Genomic DNA, 12,267 nt, shown 5'->3' on the forward strand with positions numbered 1-12,267 from the left:
TCAATATATATTATCGTAAATAAATAAAATAATTAAATAATAATAAATAAAATTCATAAATCTCTTTTGATAAATGTATTTCAGAATTAAATATTTATAAATAAAAAAATTTTATTTAACATTTTTTTAATATTTAATACTTTAATAATTCATCTTTTAAATATCATTTTTTCTTTTATAGAATATCAATATCCAAAAATTATTTTTAATGATAATGATTGTAATTTAATAACAATAATATTATTATTATTGTTTGAATAATTATAAAATAAATGAACGGTGCGTTTGTGTTATACCTGTAATATGGATATGGATATGTGTCAGTTCAAATGGCCGATAAGTATAATGATAATAATGATAATAATAATAAAGAAGTTTAATATTTATTATTCTGATAATTTTCGATATAAGGACACCCAGATTCGGAATGTTCAACGCACTCAATAACCGGATCGTGACTCGAGTCCCACATACCCGGGCCGCATTGACGGCAGAGACCGGCCAAGGTGCATGGTAACCGATCCAGTTGTCGAAACTGATAAAGTAATCCCCTGGCTTTGCGTAGTATCACGTTTCCGTCCATGTACATTGCCAGGGAGCTGAAGTGGAGCAGCATTTCGTCAGTACGTAGATCTTGGGCTATTACGTCGTCGGCGTAGATACAGATTATCGCCAGGCAGAGGAATAGGTGAAAGTAATCTGTTAGATAATTAACCCAGCATGCTTCCCACATTATTAGAGCCATCTCCGTTGGAAATTCTCTTTTTAGGCACCTGGAATTTTTTTATCTTAATTAGAAAATTTATTTTTAAATTTAGATAAAGATAATTTGAAACTAATTTTTATTTAATTTTTTTTTTTTTTTTTTTTTTTTTTTTTTTTTTTTTTTTTTTTAGAGTAATTAAGATAAATAAATACTTAAAAAAAAATTATTCAAATAAAAGTCAATGTAAATTTTTAATATGTTTGGTAATTAGTAAAATTATAAAAAAAAAAAATTAATTCTAATAATTTATTAAGGATAAAATAATTTTAATTTTTTAAAATATCTTCAGAAGAAATAAAAATTAAATTAAATTATTATTATTAATTAATAAAAATTAAACTAAAAAAACTTACAATAAAATCCAACGATGACAAAAAAGAAGTTCAAGAGCATCAGTATGTTTTTCCAAGTGCGCGTAAAAATCAGGCACAATAATCCTGATCAATTCGCGAAGATAACACAAATTTTTATCCATATCAGTATCAGTAGGCGTACAAACAGCGACAGACCGCTGCATAAGACCAGCAAAGCACCAAAAAGCGTCAATTTCAGAATTCAATTCAGCAAGCAATGGTGCCAGCAAATCCGACATCCCTTGAGTGTATCCAAGTTGAGCATTATAGACGGCATAGTTGAGTAAAATATTTTTCATAACTTGTATATTAGGATTATTTTCACCCGCGTAATAGGGATTCGCACGGTCAGTACGAACGACATCTTTCTCGATAATGCAAACGACGTTTCTCCAGAACAATTCGGCCTGCTCAGGGTTCATGGAGCTACGAATTTTCTCTATTTCTGCATATTCTTGCCTGCGGATCTCGTCGATCTGCTCGCGATCTTCGAAAGTACTTTGGTAAGAGTAACAGTGAAGTAAAAAAGGCCATACTATTTTTCTGAGCGCCGGTTCTAGTCCACCGAAGAATATTCCTTTACGCAAAGTCAAATCGTCTTCGACTTGACCGCGTTCGTTCAACAAGTCCTTCCAGGTTAATGAAGTTATCATTGGTACTTGTCCTTCTTCTGGGTGCAATTCATCCCGGGCTATCTCTGGTCGACATACCATAAAATGTCTAGAAAAAAAAAAATTGTCTTTATTATTAATTAATGAAATATTGACGTTTTTAAAGATATAAGCTCATCCTGATGTTACACTCATCAAGAGCTTTCATTTGAGTACCCACATCAATTTTTCATATATACATGTATATATAATATATATAAATATATCAAATATATGAAAAATTGATGTGGGTACTCAAATGAAAGGTCTCGATGAGTATAATGTCGGGGAGAGCTTATATCTTTAAAAATGTCAATAGTTCATAAAATATTTATTAAATTTCACTGTACTTTCTTAAATATTGACGTTTTTAAAGATATAAGCTCATCTTGATGTTACACTCATTAAGAGCTTTCATTTGAGTACCCACATGCATTTTTGATATATATATTATATATACATATATATAATATATATAAATATATAAATCATATGAAAAATTGATGTGGGTACTCAAATGAAAGGTCTCGATGAGTATAACATCAGAATGAGCTTATATCTTTAAAAAACGTCTATATTTCACGAGATACAAGGTCATTTCTTAATTATGTATGAAAAAAAAAATTGATAGAATAAAATTTTATCAAAAATGAAAAAAAAAATGTTTACCTATAAGGCAACCCTTCGCAATCATTAGTCTGATCAGGCTTTGAGTAAACAAGCTGATGCCACTGGTGAAGAATATTCGCAAGCCTGTCCAATCCTCCATGATGAAAATGAAGAATCTTGTACTGACTCTCCCTGCTAGCAACAACCAGCTGTCCACTGGTGCAGGCAGGATCAGCAAAGAAGAGTCTCAAGCTCCTCATCTGGCTTAAATCCACAGAGAATCTTCTGCACTGTAGCGCTCTCCTCATCGCAATCGGGGACGCGGTGGTGCTTTCCGGAAAGGTCAAATTGTGCTGTAGCGCCAGGAGCTCGGGGGTGCGCATCCAGTTAGGAACATCCTGGTTGTCCAGCGAGTTGGAGAGACTGCAGCATGAATTGAGGGAAATACTGCTGATGCTCTTGGGCTCAATTCCGTTGAATCCATCAATCAGAGACTCGTGATCAACCGAGCGGGACCTTAAATTACTTAAATTAATACTACGAGGCTCCTCAGTGAGCGCCTTACTTTCTTTGGCGGATTTTTCTCCATCCGCAGAATCTTCCTTGGAGAACTGAGTCGTATTCGTCCCTCCGGAGCAGATCCGCTCGCAGTCCTTGCAGTCCAGCGGCTCCTTAACTTCCAGACACACGTCTATTTTATCAACACTCGCTGAATCCTCGGTGATCTTCCCCTGGATTTTTTTAGCAGTGATGTTCTCCAGAGTCGTCGGGTGCTTACAAAGGGTGCTGTTGGGGATCCAGCTCAGCTGGAGGCTCGGCAAATTGGTGTTCTTGTCTAGCTTGCACACGACAGTCATGTAGCCCGGGTGATGAATCACTTCGCAGTGCTGGCGCATCAAGCTCGGTGGGTGGACACACACGTTGTTCTTGCAGAACAATGCTTCTCCGTCCTGGTAAATCATCCCCGGGTTGCTTGAGCTACTGTCGCCCAAAATGTAACTACTCGCTTTTTTTAACAAACTTGGCAGCGACATTTTATATTACTATTATAATTATTTATAAATAATTTATTTTAAACTATTTTCCTTCGTTCCATATTTGGCTTTGGACAATCCTTGGTTAATTTTTTTTAATCGTACTGGCCATTGCAATCTAGAAAAAAAAAATTAAAATAAAATTTGAATATCAAGCTAATTCCACATGCAGTGGATAATATATCACATTAAAGTTAGCAGTAACTTGATCATTTTTTAGTTTTTTTTTTTTTAACAACTAAATTTGTTAAAAAAAATTATTTTTAAAAAATTGCATTTATAATTTTTTAAAATTTCTACATGTCAATTTTTAAAAATAATTTTTTCGCCATAATTTATTTGTTAAAAAAAAATTCTCAATGAAAATTAAGTCAGCTGACATTTAAAAATTTTTAGAATTTTTTTTTTTATTGAAAAAATCATTACAGAAAAATAAAAAAAAAATTTCGGTTGTAAAAGATTTTAAAAACTATAAGTGCAATTTTTAAAAAATATTTTTTAGTTCTAATTTAGTAAATGACAAATAATAAAAAAATTAAAAACGTCGGCTAACTTTAATATTATAAATTCTTAAAATTATCAAATATCTGCTAAATTAATTTTCATTTTTTTTTAACAAATAGATTTTTCTCCAAAAAATTATTTTTAAAAAATTGCATTTTTTATTTTTTTATTTTTTTAAATTTCTACGTCAATTTTTTTTTGCCATAATTTATTTGTTAAAAAAATAATAAAATATCTGCTAAATTAATTTTAGATAAGATATGCGAATTAGAAAAATTACTCACCATTGTTGCTGTAATTAAAGCGGTATACTTTCAATATGACAGTCATGTTTGTTTATGCTTATAGTTATTATGACAATAAATAATAATAAATATTTACAATATTTTTGTATTTAAGTACATACTTTGTTTACTTTTAGATATTTCAGTGTCACTATCACAGCTTGATTTCGTAAATTGGTAATTTTTTTAATTAAAACGCGTATACTATCAATGGGGACATACGCTTCTGTCTAATATTGTTTATAAAAGTACTACACAACATATGTAATGCAAATTTATATTGATAAGACGCAGGCTTAGATAGTAGAATAAATTTATGACGTATACCATGTATATTCTACGTAGAAAACAGTCCACGCGAACTAGCTTACACTTGAGGATCAATAATCCCACCTGATTTTTCTTCTGGCGGTCATCTTGAATTGTTTTTGTCAATTCTACTGCTCTATATTATTTATAAATTATTTTTTTATTGTCTCTTTTTTTTTTTAATATTTTCTAGACTTAGTTCATTTTTTTTTTTACAATATTTTCAGTTTATCCCGAAAATACAAACTTTCTTTCTATTATTGATTACTTTTTTTACTACTATTATAGATTACATTTTATTCTAAGTGACACTAAAATTTTAGAACTAATTTTTTAAAAGATATTTACATTAATTAATTATTTAAATTAATTTTTCAATTTTCAGTATTTTAATTAAAATTTATAATACTGAATTATTTAATTAAAAATAATTAAATTTTATAAATTAATGAAGAAATATTATGATAAAATTTATTACAATTTTATTATTAAAAAAAAAAAGTAATTAAATAAAACGTTGCATCATTTTAATTAATAAAACTAAAACAATATTTCCTTTATATCAATCAATTATTTAAATTAATTTTTTAGTTTATAAAAAAGTATTCCTTAATTTTAATTTTAATGAAAATTTATAATACTGAATTTTTTAATTAAAAATAATTAAATTTTATAAATTAATGAAGAAATATAATAAAATATACTATAATTTTATTGTTAAAAAAAAAGTAATTAAATTTTTATAAATTAATGAAGAAATAATAATAATAATAATAATAATAATAATAATAAAATAACAATTTTATTATTAAAAAAAAAAAAGTAATTAAATAAAACGTTGCATGATTTTAATTAATAAAACTAAAACAAATTTCCTTTTTATCAATTAACTGATAAAAAGAACTAGCGTGTACAATATAAATACAAACATAAATTTTTTCGTAATATATTTTATCGACACAAGTAATTTAATAGGTTATCTACATCGTTAAATATTATTCGATTTAATAACTAAACTAAAATAATTAAATTAACACAACTTATCAGTTTTCTTATTTGTAAGACCTATTTACAACCTGATAATTAACCCAATAAATTACAACTTAAGTCCTTCCTCGTGAGTAAAAAGTATTTTATGATTATTATCCTCAATGAAGCTCGCATTGGGACCTCGGATAAGATAGCTTAAATTAGCGTAGGCATTAAAAACAAAGTCTTCTTTAAGATATCCATTGATAAGGAGAAACCCAATGATAGCTTCAGCAGTTTCCCTTGCAAACTTCGGCGTAGGAACTGTAGAAACTCTAAGATTAGAAGCTCCCTTGTTATACCAAGCATCGACGAGCTTCAAAAGAGTCAGATTGTTCTCAGCAAGCCTAGCTTTGTCAATAATCTCATAAATTTGCTTGCAATACCTAGCAATGTCGGTAGTTTCAGTCTTTTTGTTCTTCAAGCAGTGATCACACATCTCCTTGCAGTCTTTCTTGCTCCAGGTTTCATTGAAATGCGTGGCAATGATGCTCCTGCGGCACGTACTGGCGTCTAGACAGTACTCGAGAGTCTTGTAGAGGTTCTGGAGCCCGACTTTGTCGCCAATGACCATCGTGCTGAGCTTGAAGACATCAGCCAGTCTGTAGAGGACAATGCAAGTAGCTTTTTTGCCGTCGCGGCCAGCGCGACCGCTTTCTTGGTAGTAGTTCTCCATAGACTTGGACATGCAGTGGTGGATGACGAACCTCACATCAGGTTTATCAATTCCCAGTCCGAAGGCGATTGTAGCAACGACTGCCTGGTACTCGCCAGTGACCCAGCGGTGGTAGATCTTCGAGCGAACTTCAGGTTCCAGCATCGCGTGGTAGCAGCCTAGTTTGAAACCTTGATCGCGCAAGCTCTTGGTCAGAGTCTCTGCGTCTTTTATCGTCGTCGTGTAAATAATCCCCGATTTTCCTGCAAACCTGGTCTTCAGTAAGTTAGACAGCATTGATAAACAATTCTCCTTGTCGTTGGGCTTCCTGCGAACTTCGTAGCTCAAGTTTGGACGATTGAACGGCGCCCGGAGGATCAAGCAGCTCTGGATGTCCAGCATTTTTTGAACGTCGTCAAGAATCTTGGTAGTTGCTGTTGCAGTGAGCCCTAAAATAGGAACTCCGGGGAACATGGCCTTCAGACATCCTAAAAATTGATAGTCCGGTCGGAAATCGTGGCCCCAGGTACTGCAGCAGTGGACTTCGTCAATTGCGAATAATTTAACGCGCTTCTGGTTGAAAGCTTTCTGTAATTTAGACATAAATCTTTTGGACTTCTTCATGAACTCAGGAGTAATGTAAATTAAATTTACAGAGTCGTTTTTTCCGTCCAAGGCATCCCAGGCTAGCTTCACTTGCTCGGTTTTAGACGACGTAAGCATTCCGGCTTTGATGTTCAGTTTTTGGAGTCCGTGGATCTGGTCTTCGATCAACGCTATCAGTGGGGAAACTACCAGTGTAAGCCCTTTGGTGGCAATCGCTGGTAACTGGTAGCACAAGCTTTTACCTCCGCCGGTCGGCATCACTAAAATAGTGTCTTCTCCAGACAGAATCGCGTTTATCGCCGCCAGCTGGTGATCTCGGAAACTCTCTTTTTTTAACACATCCGTCAGCACGGTCTGAAGCTTCTTGGACCAAGGGAAGTTGGTGTTGTTCCAATCGCGTTTTGATAACTCAAGACTCTTCTGACGGACTACGTCGTTTTGGATTTTTTCTTTCCGTTCTATCAAAGCTTCCTTGCGTTCTTTCAGCTTACGGATTTCGGTATCTATTTGCCGGATTTCCCGGTCTATTTTTTTTACTTCTTCGTTTTCCATTTCTGTAATTTATTTATTAATATTTTAACTCAGTAATGTTTACATATTGAAGTTAGCTAGCAGCTGTCAATTTTTTTTTTTATTTTTATAACAAATAAATTATAAAAAAAAAAAAAAAGTTAGTCGACGTTTATAATTTTTGGATTTTTTTTCAATAATTAAATTAAAACAAAAAAACATTTATTTAAAATTGCACTTGCAGTTTTTCAAGTTTTTTACAATTGAATTTTTTTTTTTGATAATTTTTTCAATAATAAAAAATTCTACAAATTTTTAGATGTCGGTTAATTTAATTTTCATAAAAAAAAAGTACTTCAAATAATTTTCAATTATTTTTTTTATAATAATTTAATTTATAAAAAAATGTATAATGCCTGTCAATGTTTACAATTGAACACGTGCTTTTCTTCCAAATTTTTAATATCTAAAGAAATACTATTAATAATTATTAAAAACTAATATTTATTATTAAAATAATTTTTTTATTACCTTTTTTTTTTTTTTCTACTTTCTATAAATTGTCTATAATAATAATTAATAATAAAAAAGGAGGTTAGATTTATTTCGGCTAATCAACTAAAAATATTTTAAATATGACAGGTCACCTATATTACCGGCATTTAAATTCAATTAGTATTTTTTTCATTAAAAAAATTTTTGTAATTAAAAAAAGTCTAATTATCACATTCAAGAATTATTTTATCAATCATCATTTGAACTCGTGGGCACAATAATAAAAACAAGTGACGTCTGAATGTTCGCGGCATGACACAGTGCTGCTATAACCTTTTTTTAATATGTAATATTTTTTGCATTTTTTCAAAGACATTTTTAATTGTGCTATGACAATATTCAATGTCGCAAAAAACAGTTTGTTTATTACAAAGGTAAGCTATTAAATATATAACACACATATTTATTGCATGTCCTAATACTATAAATAATAAAAAATAAAATTCTATCTTTATCATTAATGATTGTTTATTAAAAAATCTAATATCAGATTATTAAATTTTCTAGAATCTTATCTGTCAGTTCAGCAACAAAATAATGAGCAAAATGCACAGTGTTTTGACATTAATCCAAGGCCAAAATATCTCTATTAAAATTCTCCCGGCACTTGATGATAATTTTATGTACTTGGTAATGTATTATTTATATTTATTCTCAGTATTTTTTTTAGTTTATAAGAAGTATGTTTTTACTGGCATGAATAATGCAATTGCAGTTTAAATTTTAATTTAGAATTTTTTATTTTATACTTATGTCATAATTATCAAAAAAATAATTATATTTCAATATTTATTATTATTAAAATTATTAATAATGAATATTTAGTAAATAATTTAATACTTGAAGTAAAACTTATGAATCATCAAAACACACAGCTATTCAGAAGTTGCGATGGTGGTGTAATGGTCAGCATAGTTGCCTTCCAAGCAGTTGATCCGGGTTCGATTCCCGGCCATCGCACATTCTTTTTGCTTTTTTTTCAAATTATTTTTTATTTTTACAATAAATAAATAAATTACAATAAAATAAAAAAAAACCTTTAAAAAATTTTTTTTTAATTTTAACATTAGAAATTTTTTAATAAAATTATTTTCATAATAATTGTGGCACTTAATTTTTTATTTTTCTTGAAAAATAATAAACTAGATCTATAAAATTATTTAAAAAAAATTTTTAATAATTTTTTTTTCATTATAATTAATGTTAAAAATTTCTGAAAATTATTAGATTTATTTCTCAATTAAAATTTTAATAATTTAATTGCTATAAATAATTTTTTCCAGATAATTGATGAGAAAACCAAAGAAGCAGCAATTGTAGATCCAGTAAATCCATCAGTAGTAAGCTCAGCAGTTGAAGAGCACAAAGTAAACCTTAATAAAATTTTAACAACTCATCATCACTGGGACCATGCAGGCGGAAATGAAGAAATGTGTAAGAAATTTCCAGGTATCAAAGTCTTCGGCGGTGATGACCGAGTCAACGCATTAACAAACAAAGTGTCTCACGATGACCTCATCGACGTTGGAAATTTAAAAATAAAATGCCTCTCGACACCCTGTCATACTTCAGGTCACATTTGTTATTATTTAGCGGGAAGTGGCGGCGATTCCCCGGCTGTTTTTACAGGAGATACATTATTTATTGGCGGATGTGGAAGATTCTTTGAAGGGACTCCTCAGCAAATGTACACGGCGCTTATTGAAATTCTCGGCGCTCTACCTGAGGATACGGTAAATAAATTAAGATTTTTTTATTTACGTATTGTGATATTGATTTACTTTCTAATAATGTTTGTGTTGAATTGCTATTTTTAGAAAGTTTATTGCGGGCATGAGTACACTTGTAAAAACCTCTTGTTTGGTCTGAAAGTAGAACCCAACAATGAAGACATAAAGAAACATCTTGAGTGGGCTAACAATCAGCGTAAAAAACAAAATCCCACGGTACCAAGTACTATCGGCGAGGAGAAGAAATTCAATCCTTTCATGCGTGTTCATCAAAAGTCAGTGATTGATCATACTGGTACCAATGATCATATCTCAACAATGGCAAAATTACGCAAAGAAAAAGATGTTTTTTAAATGATAATTCTTTAAATAAAATTCTTCAAGATTTTTTTATTAAATAAAAACTACCAACCTTGCAGTCACTATGTGACTGCCGTGACTTGTGAACTATAAATAAATAAAATTTTGCTTTATTAAATAATAATTTTTATTAAATTCCATTGTACTTTCTTGAATATCGACGTTTTTAAAGATATAAGCTCATCCCGATGTTACACTCATTAAGAGCTTTCATTTGAGTACCCACATGCATTTTTGATATATTTTTCATATATACATATATATGATGTATATAAATATATAAAATATATGAAAAATTGATGTGGGTACTCAAATGAAAGGTCTCGATGAGTGTAATGTCGGGGTGAGCTTATATCTTTAAAAATGTCAATAGTTCATAAGATATTTATTAAATTGCACCGTACTTCCTTAAATATTGACGTCTTTAAAGAAATAAGCTCATCCCGATGTTACACTCATCAAGAGCTTTCGTTTGAGTACCCACATGCATTTCTGATATAATTTTCATTTATACATATATATAATATATATAAATATATAAAATATATGAAAAATTGATGTGGGTACTCAAATGAAAGATCTCGATGAGTGTAACATCAGGATGAGCTTATATCTTTAAAAATGTCAATAGTTCACAAGATACGAGGTAATTTCTTAATAATGTATCTCGAGATAGAGCATTTTCGAATGCAGCCTAAATACTTATCATAATAAATCAACTATCGGTGAGAATGATATGAAATTTTGTTATTCTTTTAATAATATAAATTAAAATTAATAATTAATAAATGAAGGAATATTTTTCTCTTAATTTTAAAATTATAACAGCTAAAAATAATAAAAATTACTTTTATTAGCTTTTTTTTTTCTTAAAGAAAAATATTTTGATTTATCTAAAGTTATAATTCAATATTAATTTTAAGTGTTATAAATTTACAGGAATTTGACTAGGAGCTTCTTCACTCTTCTTGTTATACTTTTGCATTTCTACGACATACTTTTCTTTTGAGCGTTCGTACATGTCGTAATAAACCTGAAAAAAAAAAAAAAAAAAAAAAAGAAATAATTTACTTAAATTATACAAACATTTTTTTAGCAATTAAAATTTTTTTACAAGCAAAATTACTTCCAATATTTAAACACTGTTGATAATTATCAACTGATTAAATAAAAATAAATTAAATATCAATTGTGAATTTTATTTTTTATAAATTTATTAAAAATGTAAGAACCTTTTTATCTTCTGAAGTGAGTGACTTCCATGTGGTGGCTAATTGTCGTGTCAACTCTTGCTTACTGGGTTCTGGTTCTCCGGCGAGCCTCTCCATGACACGTGGCCTCTGTTCCTGGCAGAATTGAAAGAAAGGATTCGCTGGACGTTTTGGAGCATTCGGGTCGGCTTTTATTCCTTTTCGCTTGGTGCCTTTTTTTATTTTTTCTTCTTTAATCACGGGGACTTTGCATTTATTTAATTTCTCCGGTTTAACTGTCACTGAAAAAATATTGTTTTCTTCCAAAACTCCCATCGGAGCGTCGCGCCACTGATCACCATGCTTATCTAATCGGTCTATTAAAAATCTAAAAATAAAAAATAATTACATACCTCATATTTTATTTTTTAGTGTTTTTTATTTAATTTAAACTTACTTTTTTTCTTTGCGGGTACGTTTTAAAAGTTTTCGGATTTTTTGAAATCGATAAACCAATCTTTCATTGTCCTAAAAAAAATAAAATAATAATATTATTTTAAATAGTTTTTTCAATAAAAAAAATTTTTAAATGTCAGCTGATTTAATTTTCATAAATTATTAAAGCTAATAAAATATGAATGTCAAAAAATGACATTAAAGTTAGCAGTCACTAGAGAATTTTTTAATTTTTTTTTAACAAAAAAATTTGCTTCAAAAAATTATTTTTAAATAATTGCATTTTTAATTTTTCAAAATTTCTACATGTAAATTTTTTTTATATTTTTTTTTGCCATAATTTATTTGTTAAAAAAATTTCTAAAAATTATTAAATATCTGCTAAATTTATCATCATTGTCAAAAAAAAAATTTGGTAAACATTACCTGCTGTAAAACTTCACATCTCTCCAGTAAAATTTGATATTTTCTTTTATAAATATTGCACTCAACTGGCTCCGTGTAATAATCCGATTCGTCAGACATTTTAAACTTATTTTTAAATATTTTTTTAATAAATAAAATAAAAATTACAATAACCCTCTAACTTTTGTTGTGTTTAATTTAAATCAGCTGATCGTTAGTTCAGGTTTAAACCACGGGTCATGGTGGCGCATTGCTATTCGGA

At 29.5% G+C, this 12,267-nt stretch overlaps 4 protein-coding genes and 1 non-coding gene across 6 annotated transcripts; 2 read left to right on the forward strand and 3 right to left on the reverse strand.

Moving 5' to 3' along the window:
- Window positions 1-210: 210 nt before the first annotated feature.
- On the reverse strand, window positions 211-4,803 carry LOC123266279 (TBC1 domain family member 16). Its single transcript, XM_044730436.1, has 4 exons — window positions 4,201-4,803; window positions 2,439-3,530; window positions 1,120-1,839; window positions 211-773 (listed from the first exon to the last, which is right to left on the reverse strand). The coding sequence occupies exons 2-4, from the start codon at window positions 3,410-3,412 to the stop codon at window positions 377-379; spliced, it is 2,091 nt and encodes a 696-aa protein (XP_044586371.1). The 5' UTR covers window positions 3,413-3,530; window positions 4,201-4,803; the 3' UTR covers window positions 211-376.
- Window positions 4,804-5,370: 567 nt separating this feature from the next.
- LOC123266281 (ATP-dependent DNA helicase Q1-like) lies at window positions 5,371-7,394 on the reverse strand. The gene has a single exon (XM_044730441.1). The coding sequence runs from the start codon at window positions 7,349-7,351 to the stop codon at window positions 5,606-5,608; it is 1,746 nt and encodes a 581-aa protein (XP_044586376.1). The 5' UTR covers window positions 7,352-7,394; the 3' UTR covers window positions 5,371-5,605.
- A 685-nt stretch (window positions 7,395-8,079) lies between these two features.
- LOC123266291 (hydroxyacylglutathione hydrolase, mitochondrial) lies at window positions 8,080-9,998 on the forward strand. 2 transcript variants are annotated; one of them, XM_044730462.1, is made up of 4 exons: window positions 8,080-8,238; window positions 8,372-8,494; window positions 9,148-9,597; window positions 9,682-9,998. In XM_044730462.1, exons 1-4 carry the CDS (start codon window positions 8,194-8,196, stop codon window positions 9,946-9,948), a joined length of 885 nt encoding a protein of 294 aa, XP_044586397.1. In that variant the 5' UTR covers window positions 8,080-8,193; the 3' UTR covers window positions 9,949-9,998. The 2 variants fall into 2 exon arrangements, with proteins under 2 accessions (XP_044586397.1, XP_044586398.1); XM_044730463.1 differs by having other exon boundaries at window positions 8,153-8,238; window positions 8,355-8,494.
- On the forward strand, window positions 8,753-8,824 carry Trnag-ucc. Its single transcript has one exon. It is a non-coding gene; the product is annotated as a tRNA-Gly (tRNA).
- A 773-nt stretch (window positions 9,999-10,771) lies between the features above and the next one.
- On the reverse strand, window positions 10,772-12,235 carry LOC123266293 (non-histone protein 10). Its single transcript, XM_044730466.1, has 4 exons — window positions 12,027-12,235; window positions 11,602-11,672; window positions 11,187-11,532; window positions 10,772-10,987 (listed from the first exon to the last, which is right to left on the reverse strand). Exons 1-4 carry the CDS (start codon window positions 12,123-12,125, stop codon window positions 10,880-10,882), a joined length of 624 nt encoding a protein of 207 aa, XP_044586401.1. The 5' UTR covers window positions 12,126-12,235; the 3' UTR covers window positions 10,772-10,879.
- Window positions 12,236-12,267: the final 32 nt, after the last annotated feature.

This window comes from Cotesia glomerata, linkage group LG5 (assembly GCF_020080835.1).
Source record: "Cotesia glomerata isolate CgM1 linkage group LG5, MPM_Cglom_v2.3, whole genome shotgun sequence".
Lineage (NCBI taxonomy): Eukaryota > Metazoa > Arthropoda > Insecta > Hymenoptera > Braconidae > Cotesia > Cotesia glomerata.

Excerpts from the sequence above, each read along its gene's own strand:
- LOC123266281 (XM_044730441.1), bottom strand. The coding sequence starts at position 7,351 with ATGGAAAACGAAGAAGTAAAAAAAATAGACCGGGAAATCCGGCAAATA.
- LOC123266293 (XM_044730466.1), bottom strand. The coding sequence starts at position 12,125 with ATGTCTGACGAATCGGATTATTACACGGAGCCAGTTGAGTGCAATATT. Across the intron at positions 11,533-11,601 it reads CGTACCCGCAAAGAAAAAAA|ATTTTTAATAGACCGATTAG; the intron begins GTAAGTTTAAAT and ends TTTTATTTTTAG. Across the intron at positions 10,988-11,186 it reads TCACTTCAGAAGATAAAAAG|GTTTATTACGACATGTACGA; the intron begins GTTCTTACATTT and ends TTTTTTTTTCAG.
- LOC123266279 (XM_044730436.1), bottom strand. The coding sequence starts at position 3,412 with ATGTCGCTGCCAAGTTTGTTAAAAAAAGCGAGTAGTTACATTTTGGGC. Across the intron at positions 1,840-2,438 it reads TGCGAAGGGTTGCCTTATAG|ACATTTTATGGTATGTCGAC; the intron begins GTAAACATTTTT and ends TTTTTTTTCTAG. Across the intron at positions 774-1,119 it reads TGTCATCGTTGGATTTTATT|GTGCCTAAAAAGAGAATTTC; the intron begins GTAAGTTTTTTT and ends AAAAAATTCCAG.
- LOC123266291 (XM_044730462.1), top strand. The coding sequence starts at position 8,194 with ATGACAATATTCAATGTCGCAAAAAACAGTTTGTTTATTACAAAG. Across the intron at positions 8,239-8,371 it reads ACAGTTTGTTTATTACAAAG|AATCTTATCTGTCAGTTCAG; the intron begins GTAAGCTATTAA and ends TAAATTTTCTAG. Across the intron at positions 8,495-9,147 it reads ATGATAATTTTATGTACTTG|ATAATTGATGAGAAAACCAA; the intron begins GTAATGTATTAT and ends AATTTTTTCCAG.